Source organism: Netta rufina (genome assembly GCF_964035555.1).
Source record: "Netta rufina genome assembly, chromosome: 8".
Lineage (NCBI taxonomy): Eukaryota > Metazoa > Chordata > Aves > Anseriformes > Anatidae > Netta > Netta rufina.
The window spans coordinates 15,629,153-15,649,316 of NC_140131.1; the positions used below are offsets into that span (position 1 = coordinate 15,629,153).

Genomic DNA, 20,164 nt, shown 5'->3' on the forward strand with positions numbered 1-20,164 from the left:
TTCCCAAGTCCATTTTCCTAGCTAGACTTTTTTTTTTTTTTTTTTCCCCCTTTAATTTTAGCTGATTCCTGGGCACCCTTCTGCTTGGTCCAGCTCCGGCCGGGGATGCAGAAACGAAGAAGGCCCACAGGTGGCGATGTGGTTAAAGTACACCTGGGCTGTGATTGCCGAGACTGGATTTACCAGTCGGCCTGTCAGAGGGAAGTCGGTCTGCTTTTTAGCACCAGCGCTTTCATTTGCAAGCAGATACTCCCGGCTGAAGTTTCGTATACCTGTGTCAGGATGTTGCTTCTACGCTAGACTTGAACAGGAACAGGTTGAAAATATTATGTTGCCTTGGATGACTAAGAGACAGTGGCAGCGCACAAACGCATCGCTCAGTCGCTCTGCAGCCGCTGGGTACGTACTTGACATCAGCAGTGGCAGTGTCCCCGCAGTGTGCAGCGACCCACCCGCACGCAGGGCTGCCCTCTCCCGTGGCACGCAGCAATTTTGGCCTGTGTGTACCTGCCACCGCTGCCTGCCTGCTGCTGCGGTTGTGGCAGTGTCAGACCAGCCAGCCTGATTGTCCTCACGGTGTGGCTGCTGCTTACGCCAGTGGCCTAGAATCGAGAAACTAGCCTTGTGAAGTTTGCATCTTGTTTAACAGATCCTGGAAATGGGTGATTTGTCTGCCCCTGTGGCTGGAACTGTGGAGCCCATTTGGGTGTACTTGTTAGGCAGCGCCAGATGAGAGCCTGGTCCCACAGCCAGGCCAGCACCCGTGCTTGTGGGAGAGCCGTTCGCCAGGACAACACCCGTGAGTTACGGTGTTTGTAAAGGTACTGGGAGTGTTCTGAGGGCTGTTTTTAGCTGTAAGAGGTGTGTTATTGCCTGTCTTGCACACTACACCTAGGCCTCAGAGGCGTATTTTTCCACTTTTAAGCGTCCCTACTGAAGGGTTCTTCTGCTCATCCTCGGGCGCTCTCAGCAGCCCGGCCGTGCCCACCACAGGCGAGCAGTGCCGCTGGCTGCCGGCCGCCCGCACCAGCCCGAGAGACCCCTTCCGGGCCCCCGGGGGGCACGGGCAGCAGCGGGCCGGGCCGCGCCGGTCGCTCCCGAGCTGGTGGCCGCGGGGGGACGGCTGCGAGCCCCCGGCCCGGGGCGGCGGGGCCCGGCGGCGGCCTGCTCCCCGCCACCGGGACCCCAGAGGGGCAGAGGGGGCGGCGGGAGGCCGGTGCCGAGCCGGGAAGGGCGCGGAAGGACGGGGCCGGGCCGCCCCCGGCCAAGTTTCTCAACTGGTGGCCGGGCGCGGAGCGGGCGGCGCCCTAACGGCCGCTCCCCACCTGCCCGCCGCCTTCCTCCGCATTCCCCTCCTCCTCCTCCTCCTCCTCCTCCTCCTCTCCCCTCTCTCTCTTTTTTTTTTTTTCCTCCTCTTTCACTCATTCCTTTGTCTTCCCCGGGATTGGCAGGTTTTATTATTCCGCCTGAACAAGCCGGGGGCGGATTGGCTGCGGCGGGGCGGGCGGCGGGGCCGGCCCGGAGTGTAGTTGGGATTGCGCCCTGTCAGTAACACATGTGCGAGGGGCAGCGGCCGCACACGCACGCGGGCTCACGCGCGCTCACACCCGCTCGCACACCCGCGCGCGGCGAGGACACGCGCGCCCACGCGAGGCCGCCCCCCGGCCCGCCCTGCCCGGCTCTCCTCAGCTCCGCTCCGCTTCTCTCCGCGGCCGCCCGGCCCGGCCCGGCCCGGCTCGGCTCGGCTCCGCGGGGAGCTCGGCAGCCGGCGGAGGGGGCGGGGGGGAGGCGATACAAAGTGCAGCCACATTGCCAAACTTACCGGCGATTGCGGCAGCCGGCGGCGGCGGCGCCCTGCGTGTGCGGCTCCGGCGGCGGGGGGCTGAGCTCTGCGGCTCTGCCCTCCGGGGAAGCGGGAGCCGCAGGGAGGACCGCGGGCAGCCGCCCCTCGTAGCGGCCGCGGGGCTCGTCCAGCCCGGGCTGCCGCTCCCCGGGCTGGGGGCTCCCTCCGGAGCAGAGCCGCAGCGCGGGCGGGCGAGCGCGGCGCCGGTCTCCTCGCACGGCGGCAGCCTCCGCGGTGACCCCGAGCGACGCCGCTCCCGGCCTCTGGCAATATAGAGGGGAAGCAGGTAAGGAGCGCGGCCGCTGCCCTCCGCCGCGGGCCGCCTCGGGCCGGGGGGCGGCGGCGGCGGGCCCCGGGCATTGTCGCCGGCCCCGCGTACAAAGCCCGGCCGCCGCCCGGCCCCGCCGCCGCCGCGGGGAAGGGAAGGGACGGGGAGCAGGGGAAGGGCAGGGGAAGGGGCTCCGGCGGCCGCCGAGCCCGGGCGGAGGGGCCGGGAGGGCGGGGGCGGCTCGGGGAAGCCGTGTCCCCCGGAGTAAACAGCGCTCCGAAACAGTGGCAGGAGAGATCAAAGTGAGCTCTCTGGCTTCGCTCCTCGCCGATCCCCTTCCTGCCCCCCGCACGGTCTTTTGTTTCGATGCGGGAGAAATCCGGTGAATCACCTAATTAAAACCAAGACATGAATTAAGCATCCATTTTTGTACTACAAATTGCCAGCTCTCTGCTCGTCCCTCCCTTGGTCTCCATTAAAAAAACACCAGAGACGCTGTTAAAAGGGAGGGGGGGGGGTATTTCGCCTCTAGCTTCCAGCTCTGCTTTCTATTTCACTGACTCCTATCCCAGGACCTAAATTGCTTGGCTGTGTAATTACTAGAGTAAGCCTATTTAAGTTAAAAGCTTTTTTTTTTTTTTTTTTTTTTTTTTTTTTTTTTTTCCCTCCCCCCAACTCTAAATGAAACTTGATGAGGGCCCGTCCTTAGTTATCAAGGGAGTCACTTTCTGGTCAGTCCTCTTGATTCATCTTTTTAGATTTAATCAGCATTAAGGTATTGCTTGTCCTTAAGAGCTTTAGCTTAATGGGGTTACTGGATGCTTTTCTCAGTGTAACGTTTCCCATTTTATATATGTTTGCCTTCGACAAAGACGGGCTAAGGTGGTAGCATGGAGTCTTTTTCTTTCTTTTAAGAAATCCGAAGTGATTTAAAGCGCAGGGAAACGGTTTAAAGGCTCAGAGCAGGAAATGCAGATTCATTTAGGCTGTAGCTGGAAACTGTAACAAAAGGCAATTCCTTGAACAAATGCATCAGAAATCAATTTACATAAAGGTATATGATGCGTTTGGATAAATGCAATGCTAATGGCTTTTAGAGTGGTTTTCTTTCCAAAGTCTCAGGGTTTTTGTTACAGCTTAATTGGTGCAGTTCTTCTGGTTTATTGTGTGGTCACTGGACATACCTCCAGGAACTCTTTCTGAGGAAATGTGTGTTTAAAATCGGCCTAAGTTCGCCGTCTCCTGAAGCCAAGTTGGGCCAGTGGCAGGAAAAGTTCGTCCTCGCTTCCCTGGAGGTATCGGGCTGAGCGTCCTGAGCAGATAGCCAGATGCCTCGGCATGAGCACACACGGCTTACAGAGGACAAAGACAAAACATGCTGCTTAATTGGCAGTAAATAACTTGATCTTTTTATAGTATAAGTGACTGGAGGAACACCGGGAGTTTATTGGACTCTGGATTGAAGGCAACAAATTAATCGGTTTAGAGTAAGCTTTATGAATTGATTCCTATATTATCTCTCAGTTGTCCTGCTTGCGTAAAGCGTTTATTAGAAAGTGAAAAATGCCCTTTGGTAGCAGTTTGGGGGGCGGCCGGGGCAGCCCCAGCCTGAGCACTGCGCTTCGTTATCCTGCTGCTTTCCTGTGGCCGGCAAACTTTTTTTTTCCTTTTATTTTATTTTTTTTTTTCTTTTTTGAGTAACAAAGCTCTAGCATTTAAACTGCTGATCAAGGACAGATTAGCGAGACAAAAGTTGAGCGTGTTTGTGCGGGAAGTTAACAGGCGTCCCGAAGCTCACCGGCCTCGGCCCGCAGCCCGTGTGTGCGGTGTGTGCGCCTCAGCACCGGCACCGCCGCGCCTCGGGGCCGGCCGCCCCGGGGAGCCCCTTCCACGGCTCCTTTTCCCCCTCCCGAGCCGCGGGGCCGTGCCGGTGCCGGTGCCGGCTGGGGGCTGCCGGCCCTGACCCGGCCCCGCGGCGCCCCTGTCCCGCAGGCCATGGTGAACCCCGGCGGCAGCTCGCAGCCGCCCCCGGTGACGGCGGGCTCCCTCTCGTGGAAGAGGTGCGCCGGCTGCGGGGGGAAGATCGCCGACCGCTTCCTGCTCTACGCCATGGACAGCTACTGGCACAGCCGCTGCCTCAAGTGCTCCTGCTGCCAGGCCCAGCTGGGGGACATCGGCACGTCCTGCTACACCAAGAGCGGCATGATCCTCTGCAGGAACGACTACATCAGGTGGGCAGGGGGCGGCGGCGGCGGCGGGGGGGGGGGGCGGCACGGCGGCTGCGACTTTAAAGTGGTTTGTCAGCGCAAAACAGGTCCCGACTAAAAATAAACAGCAATCAGGGAGGCTAAATTAATCTGCTTTGTTGTAGTGTTGGAGGAGAAGCGTGCATATCTGAACGGTAAATGTTAAAATCGCAGGGCTTAAATAAGGCTGTGGCAGAGGCGCTAAATAATGAAACGGCTGCCTTTAGTATCTGATTAATTATGATATTTACATAAGCACCTTTAAACTCCTTTGAGTGGAAACAGAATGACTCATTCTCTGCTCTCCTTGTGAAAGAGCTGATTACCCGGCAGTCGGAGGGCCAGCGCTCCTGCTTGCAGCCCCAACGGGAGCGTTTGGCCCCACGTTACGGGGGCCCGAAGCGGCATTTCTCTGGGCTTCAGCACGGAAAATGCGGGCAGCGGTGGCAGAAGGGACACACTCCTGCTGTGTATCCCTTATCTCTTCCTCTTCCAAAGCCATACGGTGTAAGTGCCGCAGATTTGGGTAGGGGGAACTAAGCCTGCCTAATCTGGCATCTGGTGGGGCGCAGTGCGACTATGCACAGTACCCCTTCCAGCGCGCTTCCCATATAATTAATAGAAGGAATTCATGAGGTCAGGTGCCCGTGCGATCTTTTCAGGTGAACTCAAGCTACTTAAACTCATTAATTTAAAAGGAGGCATTTTGAAGGATTACACATTTAATTTGAGTAAATGGTTTGATAGACTGATGCACATGAATGCTTCAAGGAGGTGTTCTATTTCAACATCCAATAATTTAAAAAAAAAAAAAAAAAAAAGCCCCATACCTTTCCAGCATAGCAGAAATGTAAAGTTAAAACAAGTTGTTTTGTTTGAATGCTTCTGGCTCCTCACTTACGGTAAATGTCAAGAGTTAACCCAGGTTTTTCTTTTCCCTAATGGCTGAAAAGTTCCACTTTTTTATTCCTTTCTGCAAATCTGGCCAGAAAACCTTACAAGCTTGTTTATGTCGTAAAACTTGACTTCTGTTTGAGAAGATCAGCACTGTACTGAATATGTGCAAATGCATGGAGGCATCCTTAGCCTAAAAGGTCGGTGCTGAGGCTTGGTTGCTCTTATAACGCAGCCTCTGTCCCGATACATGGCCTCGTCTTCAGTCAGTTAAGTAGACAAAATGCAGCTCTCAACATCTTTGAGGAATCAAAGCCTTAGCTTTTGGGGGTATTTTTAGAGAGAAATGCCAGAAAATAAGCACATGTAGCTTTTTAATAGTGCTTTTTGGTCATCGTCCTAAGCAACAAGCCTAAGCCTGGCAGAATTGTAATTAAATAGAGCAGAACGGTGTTAGGGAAAGAGTCTTGTTTGAAGTGGAAACATTGACACTACTGTTGAGATGCAGTGAATAGTACAGATTCATCACTCGACCAACACCATCAAACAAACCCTCATGTCTGATTACTACTAATTAAAAGGAGAAGATGCGTCCACCATATCCCAGAGGCGAGTTCAGGCAAGCTTATCACAATCTTTTGGTTTTGTGTTGCCAAAAACTAATACTAGTGTATTTTGATGTAGGTGATTATGAATAGGATGCTTTATCAGATGAGGGTTTTGAATTGATCTTCTTGTTCTATCGCCTGACTTCTCTTTAGATCTGGGTGATTTGACTTGCAAAAATAACTCAGACAGATGCTTGCTGAAACTTGAACTGGACACCGTACGCTCAAGGTGGGGTTGGATGGCCTGGCTGTGCAAGGGCTGAGTTAACTCAGAGCTTTCCCTCTGGATACAGACTTCGTGGCTGTGCTGGCATGTGCGAGACCCTGGCCCTTCTGCTTTTGAGGCAGCCGCTCTTGGTGGCGGAGGCAATTTGGCAGCCATACCTACCAGTGCCTCTCTGCCATCTCCCTGTGACTTGTGTCGGGCTCTCGCAGCACCACGCTCCCTTCCCCGGGCAGCAGCCACGGGTACAGCTTCTAATGGGGGCACGTGAGGCACAAGTCCCAAAGCAAGGAGGAGCGAGCAGCCGGGCAGGCGCCAGGTGAGGGGGCCTCGACTCTCCAGGCCATTCATTACCGAGCAGTGTTAGCCCTCCGACGTCGCGTGTGGGTTTGTTGTTGTTGAACCAACACAGCGCTCCCCTCTCCCTCCCTGCCTCCCCCCAGGAACCGACCAAGCACCAAATTAGCCGTGGCGCTGGGAGAGCCGCCACAGCAGCTTTCATTGAAAGCCAAGGTTCCTGGGAAAAGAGAGGGAGGCGAAAATCCCGGCCCGCTCCCGCTCCCTCCCCACCGCCACAGAGGCGTTCGCAGGGCGGAGAGCCGAGCACAGCCCTCCCAACCTTCAGATGCCAGATAAAGCAGCAGCGTGGCAGCGAATCCGCACAATTAAAAGCTTTAATTAGTGTCTCCTCCATTTTCTCTTAGTTCTGATAGGTTTTATCTAATGAGATCTGGTCCCTGGCTTAGATCTGCTCGGAATGACGTGTCCGAAATGAATGAGAGCCGCGTCGCAAACAAAACATTTAATTAACAAAATTGGCCTCTAAGAGAGAGCAGGGAGTGGTGGGGAAGGGAAGGGAAGGACGGGGAGGGGGAGGCCGCCCAGCCTTGCTTAAAGGGGCAGTGCCTGCAGCCCCTACCCATCCGGCCCCTCCCTGGGGCGCAGCGGGACCCAGACCTGTCCCTGTCCTGCCATGGGGTAAGGGGGTCCCTGTGGCCCCTCTGGGAGTAGGGCCGGGATGGGATGCGATGGGAAGGGGGCTGCTGGACAGCGAGTTCATTTCCCTGGTAATCAGCGGCAAGCTGCTGCATTCGGGGAGTGCTGTCCCTTTAATTGAACAGGCTAGGTAATTAAATGGCACTTTTCCAATAGGATGTGCTAGGTAAATCTAATAGTTGGTTATTTAATATCACTTTGAAGTCTGCCCACTCAAGCACAATGACAGCACAGGAGCATGTGAACTATTAGCTAGGAAAAAAAAAAAAAACAGGATCTCAAAAATTAATTAAATCGCATGCAATTTAGGGGGAACGTTTATCTTGATTTGTCATAACAGAATTAATTCAAGGCCTCCAATTCACTTGGGGGCAGATCTGTTACTCTGAATTAACCAAGCGTAATTTGGCTGTTTTTTTTTTTTTTTTCCTTCCCCTTCTCTAATGCAGCACTTGCCATTATGCACAGCCCCCCTTTTAAGTATCAATAGCTTCTGGTGCTTTTAAGGTGCTTGGTCTCTAGTTATTCTGAAGTACCTTTAATGGACTTGGCTCCAGGCGTAGTTTCTGTGTTGCCTTTCTTTGTTACATTTAATATAGCTGGTGCAGAATTTAGATTAAATATAGGGAATGTACAGAAACACCAATCGCTTCTGGATCAGTAGGTCTGGATGTGCATTTCTCTCCGAGAGGGCTTGGATGTGTGTTGTGGGCACAAATACGTGCTGCGCTGTGCAAGATTTGGAGCAGTTAAATCTGTCTGCCTCTACAGCGTCCAAAACAACTGCAGCCACATTTTGTTAGTGTAAGTTGCTTGAGATGCGCATCTGCTGATTCTGAATTTTGAACAGCAGGACGTGAAACTGGACTGAAGATTTCTTGCTGCTTTCCTTGCTACTCTCTGAAGTTCTGGGAAAAAAAAAAAAAAAAAGAAAAAAAAAAACAGGAGTGCTTGTGTGTACGGGGTGTGGGGAATGCAGTGTTGGAACTACCCAGTAGTTAATTTAAGGTGGCTCAGTAAAATGCTGTTAAGTGCAGAAGAGCTGCCTTGTCCGTGTAGGGAACCTCTTGATGTTTGTGATTGATTGCATTGCCCAAATGTTGAAATATTAATGACCTTCTTGGACTGAGGACCCAAAGAGGAAACTGAAACCAATTCTGTCATCACAATTAAAGAGTCCCCTGGCTTTAATTAGCCTGACCTGGGGTATCTCTACCCATTGCTGCAGTTAAAGAGAAAAGAGCCCATTAAAGTCCAGTCTGAGACCGATAGCTACTTAATTGAGCACCTAAAGCCTCAAGCCTTTTAAATCAAATACTGTCCTGGACAGTCCCCCTGGTTAGATAATTAGCTCTCCAGCCTCTCAGAAACCATGTGAAACAACTTTTTCAGTAAAGAATAGTTACTGTGGTGGACTTCCTTTACTGGTAAGAAGGAATAACATTTTTTTATAGATAAAACCTTTTTCCTGCTAATGGTATTAGAAAACAAAAACATTCATTATAGCAGAGAAGGAAAAATAAACCTAATTGTCCTTGTAAATAACACAAAGCGCTGGAAAGGTGTTGTAACTTTGGGAGTAATTTTCAGGAATTTTAGCGGAGATTCAGCTGATGTGACTTTGGAAAACAGAATTGTTCTGGAAACATGCTGAGGGAAAACCTAAGGTGCGTGGAAAGCCTCTGGATTAGTTTGACTCCGTTTATTAAAATTCACAGACATTCAAGGTGTACAACCACTTCTAGTCAGAGAGAATTGTATAACAAATGAATGCTTAATGAAGACAAGTAGCGCAAGGAGATCAGTATTCCAAAAGCTGTGTTTTCAGGCGGGTGCTGCAGTCACACAGAGGGCTGGGAGAGACCGCTGATCGTGCTTGTGTTCTCCCGGACAGGCAGTGTTGTCTGCTTGTCTGCAGGACCTTGCCTTTCTGCCCCCACCCTGCCAGTAATGCCCTTGTCATCACCCATTGCCCTAGATTTGTGGATCTTTGCTCTAGATACGTAGTGATGTCTCGCTGCATCCTCTCGGAGTGCTTCCCGTGCACCTTTTCTATGTGCCAACTTCATTACTAGTAACAATGGGGGAAGAAAAACGCATATCGTAAAGCTTTGCAAGTAACCTCAATACATCATGTGGTGGCTCGGAACTGGTCCTGATTTAGAAGATGCCCTAATAATGGACCCTCAGTTTCTAGACAGTTTAGTCCTTTTGGCTGGAGGTCCTGACAATGTATTAGTTCAGCTTTCCCTTTGTAACCGCTGTGATTCTGCAAGAACGTGTCAATGTGTCGTGGATCTCAGACTAATTAGTTTTGAAATGGAGTTTTGATTGAACTCTTCAAATCGATGCTGCTGCAAAATTTGTTTCTCAGCTTCCTATTAAAAGCCATCTTAAGGGGCAGTTTTACTACTCTCTCTGTCGTTCAGTCGATACATTTAATAACAACTTACAGGCTATTTTCAATAAAGTGGCGACAGCAAATTAGTAGTTTGAACATGACAAGCCTCCTCTGCAAGCTCAGATTCTGAAAATTCAAAGCAATTATTTTTATACAGAGGCACACTGCAATCATTCAGATTACGGGTATTCTGTTGTAATGCGTCTCCGAGGTTGACACAAACAGAATTTTATGACTTTATTTGGACAGGAAAGAGATGCAAATATTAATATTTATTATGACACCAATACGCTAATTTGTAAATCCTATTACTGTGTTTTACATTGTGCAGAAAAGTGGGTCTGTGACCCTGCCAGCTAGTTCAGTTTCCTTTTTTGCTGTGAAATGATTGTGGTACTCTTTATAAATATTTGTGTGTATTAGAGAGACACGCGCAAAAGCAAATAAAGGTTTTCTAATTCTAGCTAATGCAATCTGTAAAAGTAGAACTCAATAATTATTATTGTGTTGTATTTTGAATCGATGTGTTGTGCCTTTAAATGGATTTGAAGAATTATGTATATATTTTTCTTCACCACTCTTCTGCCTATTTCCCCCTTCCCCCTGCTGCCTGTGCCCCCCCCCAACCCAATGGCAGATGTTGTGGTCTCATTTGATTGCATAGGAAAACTGCAGTGATACAGCAAACACCCAGAGAGATATGATGACAAATGGGTCCAGATCCCGGTAAATTACTTTCTGCTCAAATCGAAATTTCATTCAGTTTGTTGCTAGCAGAGATGAAGTAATCTAAATTGTGGACTCAGGAGCAGATAGAGGGAAGTTGGAGCAAGCATTTCATTATCAAGAGAGAGAGAAGGTTAGGATGAAAGAGATGAGCAGAGGCAAATCTAAAGTGTTGACACCATGATTGAAAAGGTTAACCCATACACATTATATATCAACCTGGATAGCAGAGAGTTTCTAATGGAAACTCTGCACTGATGGAGGTTTACTGGAGTTTCAATACACTGAGCATGATGTCTTCTTAGATATACAATCAAATCCTCTTAACCCTTTTGATGACTCATATCTCAAGATATGATTAAAGTACAAAAGAGTTCTTCATATAATTTCAAGGACACAATGCATTTAAACTCCAGTCATGAATTGTATCTTTTTTTTTTTTTATGATGAACCCAGTAATCTGATAAAATGTGTGTAGTACAGAATTGTTTGTGTTTCTAGAGGTGTAAGTCAATATTTCTGATTAAATCCTGTGTAACCACATCCAAGGTAGGGTGAAGCTACCAGTTGTAATATGAAAAAGTATATTTTTGTATAGCAACGTGTAAGCAAGTTGGAAGACAGGGGTCAGAAGTCTAAAATAGTTGTGTAATAAACCATTGCAGTGATGCGCAAAAATGCTTAGAGCCTCTTGTGTTTTAAATAATTCATGATCATCACCTCTGTTTCAGGTTATTTGGAAATAGCGGTGCTTGCAGTGCCTGTGGACAGTCCATTCCTGCTAGTGAGCTGGTCATGAGGGCACAGGGCAATGTCTATCATCTTAAGGTGAGGGTGTTCTCTACGTGTTTTTGTTATTAGCTGATGAGAACTGCCGTGCTTCTGTAGTATAAAATCTGCATCTGCTTGTGAATAAAGTGTGAAGCAATAACTAGAGATATGAGTACATATTAGGAAGCTTCCCTTAGTGTGTAGCTTTGTTCCCTCATAATCGGTAAAACTATACTTGAGTTATGTACTGCATAGTCCCAACAGGTACCTCCAAACATGGCATTAGTCTTACTAGAAACCAAGCAGTTCCATATCTCAACTGTACTCACGGTCTCTGAAGTGTAATTTTCAAACCTGCAGCATACTTAATTTGTGCTGTAGTTTCACTCGCTGTCTTTTTTCCTTTTTCAGTGTTTTACATGCTCTACCTGCCGGAATCGCCTGGTCCCAGGAGATCGGTTTCACTACATCAATGGCAGTTTATTTTGTGAACATGATAGACCTACAGCTCTCATCAATGGCCATTTGAATTCACTTCAGAGTAATCCACTACTGCCAGACCAGAAGGTGAATACTCAACAGTTACTAATAAGCTTTATTAGAGCTAAATGAAGATCAATTTCTTTTCAATCTAGCAGTGGACATTCCCCACCCCTGCAAAGAAACCTTTAAAGTAACTGAATTTAAGTAACATAGACATGGGGTACAGGGAGAAAATGCTAACCTTTAAATATGACACATAGGGCGAGTCAGTTTATTTTGGTTTAGGCATGTGCAGCTGTACAGCTGCTGAACTCTTTATGTACAAAGCAGAACGGAGAGCATACGTTAACATAAGCTCTTAACAAAGAGGAGCATTTTATTTTATAATCTTGAAGTTAAGGGCTACAAGAGAGCAGGTTTCTGTGGGAGGAAAATTAGATCCTTTAATATGGAAATAAATGTCTTGTGAAGAGAAGGTTCCTGAACCAAACCAGTGTAAGGTTTTAGTTGAGGAGGCATGCTGGGGTACTCTTTCAGAAGTATTTCCTTGTCTGTTTTATATGTCATAACTCAGATTTAAAAACCAAAGTGCTGTTTTCTTATCGCTCCATAACACTAATAGCTCAACTAGAGATTGTATATCTCTGTGGTTGATAGCTCTTGGTTTCTAGCTAAATGAGTAAATAATGACTGTACAAATCATATAGAGAAGAAGAAGAAGAAAAAAATCTGATCAACAGTTGTCCTGTAAGGCTGAAACTAGATAGTTTTAGATCTATTTTAATCTCCTTAATAAGTCCTAAAGCTATGCAAGTGAGTGCATTTTGATAACTGCTGTGCCTAATTTGTAACAATTACTGTCAACCTTGAGTTAAGAGACTGTTCATTCCACCCTGGTCCAGAAAAGAGTGAATGTATGACTCTTGCACATAATTTTATTCACATCATATTTCATACTGATTATGTATTGATGACATTGATTCATTTACTCTTTACAGCGCCACTTGCATGGATATTAAATCTTATTGACCACAGATGAATTTTAATTTCAGATTGGTGATAGATTTTTCCATCAGCTCTGATAGTATATTTGACTTTTTCATCATTAACCCAGGCAATCACACAGCACTGAGTTATTGCAATGAAACAAAAAGTGCACACTTCAGTTGGTAATTCTTTATGGATTTACAATAGGAACTTCATTAATGTCTGTAAGGATCACAAAAAAATAACATTTATCTGCAAATAGGAATTTTGAAGATTAAAAAAATCTGGGACAAATGCTAGGCTTATCTATTCTGTAATGTGCAGAATAATTTTTAGTGATTTTACTTAGTGGAGAAATATATGCAAGAAAACAAACTGCTTCTTAAGTTCCAAGATTTTCTTTTGTTTTCTCGCTACATTTCAATATTCATGTTTGCTTTTTTTTCTGTGCATAAATTTACTGATTAATTTTAAGTATTCTTTCAAGTCTTATGCAGTGAGTGTAATTACATCAAAATAAAACATGGACTTTTTTATTTACTTAATTTGTCAATTGAGGTGATGAGAGAGCTGAGTACCAAAGTCGTATATATAGTTAGGCAGAACAAAGATAATTAAGATTGGAGGAGAATGTGCAGCTTCTTTTCAAGGAAGTACAAATACAGTTAAAGATTCATAGATTTATACTGTTGTGAATTTTAATGAAACAAATCTGTAATACAGACTAGCTGGTGGTGAATCTATTAAATGAATATTTGTAGGTATCCCATTTCGAAATATAGGTAAAACCATTCATCTTTATACACTGCAGTAAAAGGTTTACCTTTCTGAGAGAGTGGTTTATCCACTTGTCTTCTGTGAATGTAAAGTTTAATGTAACTTCAAATAGGTGTCTAAATTGTCATTTAGTTTTATCAGTTTCTTACTATGCCTTAGCAAAACATAAAAATGATTTAGTTGCAATAAAAGCAGTAGACATGATGAGGAACACAGAACATGGAAAAGAAGTAAAATTGGACTAGACTTGCAGAGCTCACAACTGAAGACACCTAGCAGAAGCTAAATGCAGAGAAGATGCTGAGAGCAGGTCTTTATTAGTTCTGTCACTGACAATTAACTGCATCGCTACAGTCGATGATGAGGCAGACAAAGAGGTATTAAGGAGAAGATTGGGGAGAGGGGTTATAATTGTTTTGATTCTTTATAATATTATGTCTCCAGAAAACAGTGCAAGTTTCTCTCCTGGTCTTCTGAGGGGAATTGTGGAGGGCCTGAATTTCAGGAAACTGAGTTACAGTTGAGGAGATGAGTTGGTAATTCGTAGGTTTGTCAGGTGGCTGGGGTTCTGGAAGATATAGGGGCAGGTGCCAAAAGAGAGCTTTCTTGTGTTAGCATTTTAACAATCTGAAGATGTAAACATCACAGATGTTTTCCAGAAAGCTGTGCATTTTAGGGCCACTAATTAAAAATGTTCTTCCATTATGACAGAGTTGGCTGTAACAGATACTCTTTATTAAACATTAAAGATCGATCAGTCTCCTGGTTATTCTGCTACTAGAGATTGTAGACATAGCAGAATATTCACAGGGTGTTTTTATTAAGCTGAAGAGATTGAGACATACTCCTTGCAATAAAACACATTTTTGTTGCATTTGTGAAGGTGACAGTTATGAACTTACTATTCTCTTAATATGTAGTTGACGAGTTAATATGTATTGGTACTTGGTGCAGGCAGAAAGGGTTGCATGATCTGACTTTGCTTAAAAATCTTGATTTTGTTTTTAAGGAGGCAGATGCAGTGGTGTCAGCTATTACTGACTTTTGCCTGCCTAAGTCAATTCACACATGGAAATTATATCTTTTCATCACTTGCTATGTTGTCTGAAAACAAAACTATTTTACCTCAGTTAGGTACTGCTTGCCGGCAGAAAGCAAGCTCAGTGTGTGATGTCCTGTGTGCCATTTTATTTGAAGGGGTTGTGTTGTCCTCTGTAGAGAATTGTCTTCTGCAGAGAATTGTCTATACTTTTTTGGCAGCAGTAGTATTTCTGCAGTATTTCTCGTAGGCAGTAATACTGTTGGCAAACTAAAAGTGTAATTTTTCCACCGATTGGCAATGTTTGTAGCAAACGCTTGTCTTCAGCTTCTAATACTTTTAAATAAAGTATGAGTTAGATTACGTCTTTCAGAGAAGATCTTAAAAATCTTCTAGTTTACATATCACTCAACAATTCCCTTGTAGTTACATAATTGGTGTTGTCTGTGTCCATAGTAGAAGATATTTGATGCTCATTTATTAAATATGCTTGCTGGCTGCTCCCTAATCTTTGTTCTGGACAGACAAATTACCTTTCTCACACTGAGCTTCAGCTCTGGGGAATTAAACCTCCAAGCCTCTACTACTTTAATTAGCTTGAAAGTGGGGGGTTGCAGTTACTAATAGACCTCAGGCTTTTAGTAACTTAGAGAAAGGGTGAAAAAAGAACTTCCTGGGAAGCGCAAAATGTCATTTAAAAACCATAAAATTCTCATATATATTATTTCATTTTGGTAATTGCAAACAGATTGTATTTGAAGACTATGGATGATCATTTCTATTTTATCCATGAAAGTTTAGATTTTTATTGAGTTAGACACTTTTAATTATCACAATTCATTAACACCAGTGTGAAAGCACATGTTTGACTTCATATATTAAAATGTTTATGTAACATTAACTAACACACCAGATGAGGAATTTTAAATGGGGGGTGGAGGGGGTGGGGGGAATCCTGAAATATCTATATTTAGCTCTTGTGCAATGCAGCATATTAACCAAAGTTGCCTTGGGAGGATATTGGCTGTACTTCTTATTTGCTTTACACACTATTTCTTCCAATTATAAGATCATATTACTAGCTTCTTCAAAGGCATGGCATAATGTTTCTTCCCTTTTAAAAGGGGCCCAGAAAAGCCACCTTATTCACGGTATGATTTGCTACCAGGAAGTACATTTATTTATTGTTGTCATGTTTTTTTTCTTTACTGTCTGCTCTTTTTAGTAGTGAAACTGCAGAAAATATTTGCTTTATGCTATTTGAAGTTGAAACATTAGCAGTGTGAATGGGTAGTGTAGAAAGCCTTAGTCAAGTCACAGTTGGAAAGTAATCTAATAAAAAAGAGATTAGTGAATAAGGAAAAGACAAAAGCAGTCATGTTGTAGTTTCCTATCTCAAATTTAGTATTCTAGCTAAGATACCCATTTTTATTTCTTGCAGGTCTGCTAAAAGGTCAGAGTAATGCAGAATGCGTGCCTTCATCTCAAATTTTGTTCATCACAGATGGATCCCATGTCTCCAAGTAGACAAGTCACCTTTGTAGCTAGCATCAGTGCCAGCTCCATACCATTGCACCTTCTTTATTCTTGATTGCCCTTCCCACATTTATTGGTGTATTAAAATGACTGAATATGAACATTAAGGACTCCATGAACCTGGGCTAATGGGAGACTGTAGAGAAAATGAAAAAAGATCCACCGGAGGACATCTTTGGGGGGGCGGGTGGGGAAGATGACTAATGAAGCTAATTAAAAGAAGCATTGAAATCTGCTTTCTACCCTCATTAACAATTAGCAGGGCACTGGCCAGTTTGTACCCTGTGTTTTACCTTACCAACATTCTATTTGCTCTTTGTATATTTAAGTGTTGTAAGGAAATGTGTTTCAATCAAACTGAACATGAGATAAAGGGAAGATGTGGCTTTTGTGATATTCTATCACAAACACTTTTATTGTATCTCTGTAAAATACAATGTATGTATGCATGTAAGTGTTTTTGTCCTAATGTTGCTACTTCCCATGGCAAAAAAAAAAGAAAAGAGAAAAAGGAAAAAAAAAGTCAGGCTCATAGCAGCTACTGTGTAGAAATTTTCACTTACTTCTAATTTGCTGAATGAAGAAAAATCTTTTATTTGTGATATTTTCAGAGACATTTGCTCTAGTATGGTGTATTTAAATAATAAAAAAGTAAAACAAAAAACACTGAATTGAGTATGGGTTTTAAAACTTTGCTTCATTTAAAAAAAAAAAAAAGAAACTACATTCAAAACATTACTCTGAAACTAAATCTTACATAGTCATGACTTACCTTAATTGTCAGTTACCTTTAAAAATAGCTTTTTTTTTCTTTTTTGTCTTATGCCAGTAAAAAACCTGTTAAACTACTACTGTGTTACTCTTGGCAAGGATACAGAGCACTGCTTCAAAATGATCTTTATTTTTCAATGAGATTCTTACTTCTGGTAACAAACAAAAATCTATTACAGTTCATATTGCAGTGAATTATGGTATGTATTATAGGTATTGTGGTCTCTTTCTATCCAGTTCTTTCCCGCAGAACTGTTAGGGGTATGCATGTGTCTGTGAGAATGCAAACATGAGTGTGTACGTATAGACCATAAGAGGTCAAAGAATAATAATAAAAATAAAAGCAACAAAAGGGCTGTACTTCACACTGAGCAATAGAATTGAGTATTCATAAAAAGGGATACAATAGCTATTCTGACCTGAACAACATAAAGTTGAGTTTGTTGAGGCAAGAGACTTAACTTTTTAAAACTGGTAAGGAAAGAAAAACACGCTTCCTGGACTATTTCCGAGAGCAATCTGATCTCAAACATGATCTGTCCTCTGGAAAGAAAGACACAAAAGAGCAAGAAAACTTCCTCTAAGCTTAGAAAGGGAACAACTTCATTCACTGGGTTTTCCCCTTCAGCTACTTATTGGTAGATCTGTGTAGAATAACTTTTGAGAAAAAAAAAAACAAACACTTTTCATTCTTATAGCAAGAATACTAACGTGAATCTATGACTGTGCATTGAATGCCTTCAATCAGGAAACTGCAAGCACCTAGAATGTGTGTCTGCTGCAATTCATAGCAAATCAATATTACCAACTATTCGGCTTTTATTGAAGACTAATACATTTGAAATACATCATCATTATGTTTTCTTTTTTTTAATTCTGCTTTTAAGGAGATGTTCATTGTTTAGCTTTGTTTGGTTACGGCGTGAGCTTGACTTACTTTTGTTGTGCTGCTGATACACAAAAAGCTGAATTACAGATTTGTCGGTCTAAACCAACAGCAGATCTTTTTTTTCAGATCTTACTTTCTTGATCTCTACTATACTGGAGGTCTGCTGAATTTCTTCTTTAACACTTCAGTGCTTGTGCAAAAATTGGACTGTTGTAGAGACAAGAAAATGATGTAGTGTACAGTATTAGACAGTAAAGACAAAAGAACACTCGCATAACATATAAAGTAATAAAACTACTGAAGCTATGTATGTCTTTTTTTTTTTTTTTAATTAAATGCACTTACATATATTTTTAAAATAAGTTTGTAAGGTTTTTGATCTGGCATTAAAGTCTTTAGGTAAGAGTCTTGCAAATTGTGCTGCTTGAATATCTTTGAAAAGACACTTGAAGTCATATGAATATAGAATTCAAGTATTAATGAGTCTGCAGACATCTTTTTATATTCTTTCAGTATAAGCACTCAAGGTACCGTGTTTAAATCTAACATGTACAGATTTTTGGTTGTCCAATATAACCTAGAAGTGTTAAGAAGATAGCTAATAACTTCTAGTAAGTAATGTAGTATAGCATTTAGTGATGTAGAGGTTGAAGTTCATTAACGGCTTTAAATAAACTATTATATGACTCGTTTGTAAAGCACAGCTACCTATTTAATAGCTTACTTTAAAAGCATTTCTTAAGTTGCAGACCTATAAGATTACAAATGTCACTCATGTTAGCATAATCCACATGCAAGTGATGAAGCCTTTGCTTTGATGTGCTAAATTGGAGGAGGACTAATGGAGCTATGAATATACAATAGAACTTATTTAAGTAGTATTCTTCCTTTAGGTAAAACACTTTCTTGAAACCAGAGGCATTTCAGACAATAAAACAGGCTGTAATGGGGATGTTAGGTGTGGGTAGAAGGCTACTGGAAACACTTAGATTTGTCCATATGTGAAAAATGACTTTTTTTTTTAGATCTGTGAAGAGAAACGTGTACTTGTTCACCTTTTATCACATGCATTTGCTAGGTTGAGTCTGAAATACACCTCCTGCATTTAGTGCTGCTGAAAAGTCATACAAATAATCATTCAGTAAGAGCTTCCCTCACTTTCAGAAATGAATGCTGTTAAAAAAAAATCAAAGGAAATATTACTAATCTGAAATCATCCTGGTGAACCTGGATAAAATGCTCTGTCTATACTGCATCTAAATGTCTCAATCATATAAATTGTCACTCTTATTAATGAAACAATTTTGTAAAAAGATTGCCCTCTAAATGGGTTTAATGTTTTTACCTATCCAGCTGTCTAGTTATGAGATTTACGCATCCTGGCAGGCAGTGGGACATTAAGCCTTTCCAAACCAAATTCTGTTTGCAACAAGATACTGTCTTTTCAGTCCTACATGATTTATCTTTAAATATTTTAACAGGTTATGCAGTATCTTATGAAATATAAAATGAGAATGTCTTACTAAAATGAAGCCTATGAAATTAAGTCACATCTTTAGAATATTAACCACACTGCGTTTGTTTCCGTTTTTCCCTGTTAGTTAACACAGTTAAAATTTGCACCATCTAATTTTAGGAAAAATACTAAAATAAAAAATAAATCTGATGCTAGCATAATTTGACTTGCTACCAGGCATTTCAAAAGATCATTTTAAATTAAACCTAATATCAAAATTCTTTGGCTGGTATTAAGTGTTAAGCTTTTCCAAGGAACCATGTTCTGAGCAGCTTTAGTGAAGTAAATGAAATAGAGACGGAGACATAAACGTATATATTTTTTAAAATATTATATTTCTTAAGTGTGAAATGGTGTGTTCCAGGACCGGTGTTACAGCCTCAGCCTACCCTACATGAACTACCAGATAGCCATCCTTGCCGCTTGTTACTTTTTAGTACCAGGTGTATGCCTATTGTCAGTCCAGCGAAGCCACAGAAGAGCTTATTGCAATTAAATAGCAATTTGTTTCTATGAAACTGCAATTAAAATATTACTGATCAGCCATTTTAGATTGGTAGTGCTTTGCCTGCATGTTAAGCAGTGAGGAGCTCTCAGTTCGTATCCGCCGAGCCTGAGCTGTGAGCGGCAGCGAAGTGCAGCAGCTCACCCACATCCCCGGTCGGGCTGAAGGCACGAGCCCTCAGCCCTGCAGCATGAGTGCACTGCGGGCAGCAGCAGGCCTGTGCCTTGGGCTGGCAGCATGCGGGGCCTGCAGTTATTGCTGGTTTCTGCTCTTGCGTATGCAGGGATGTGCGTGCTTCCTACGGGGATGTTTTCCACTTCAGATTGATTCTGTGGAGAATGGACTGCGAGCTGTGGGCCGCAAGCCAATAACGCGCTGCAGGTCCTGGCTTGTTGGAGATATGTAAACAGGGCTACTATAGCTCCTTAATCACAACTAATAAAAGACTAGAAGAAAGCAATCAATTACCTCATAAGTTCTTTGTTTTTGTTTTTTAATAAAAAGCAGGCGTGTGTCTGACATGGCTGCTATTTTCACGCCTGTACAACAGAACAGGTGAGACAGTTTAAGGCAATTGCACCATCTTACCGGCTGTGTCCAGGCCTTGGTGGCAGCAGTGGCTGCGGTGGCTGCAGTGGTGGTGGCAGCGGGTCCTCCCTGGGGACCCACAGTGCCTCCGGCCCCG

General features: G+C 43.8%; 1 protein-coding gene across 2 annotated transcripts; it reads left to right on the forward strand.

The window, feature by feature from the left end:
* Positions 1–1,557: 1,557 nt before the first annotated feature.
* Positions 1,558–19,791, forward strand: LMO4 (LIM domain only 4; the record flags this gene model as incomplete). Of its 2 annotated transcripts, XM_084290913.1 has the most annotated exons (5): positions 1,558–2,129; positions 4,104–4,342; positions 10,937–11,033; positions 11,388–11,543; positions 15,704–19,791. In XM_084290913.1, exons 2-5 carry the CDS (start codon positions 4,107–4,109, stop codon positions 15,710–15,712), a joined length of 498 nt encoding a protein of 165 aa, XP_084147039.1. In that variant the 5' UTR covers positions 1,558–2,129; positions 4,104–4,106. The 2 variants fall into 2 exon arrangements, with proteins under 2 accessions (XP_084147039.1, XP_084147038.1); XM_084290912.1 differs by lacking the exon at positions 15,704–19,791 and having other exon boundaries at positions 11,388–11,588.
* Positions 19,792–20,164: the final 373 nt, after the last annotated feature.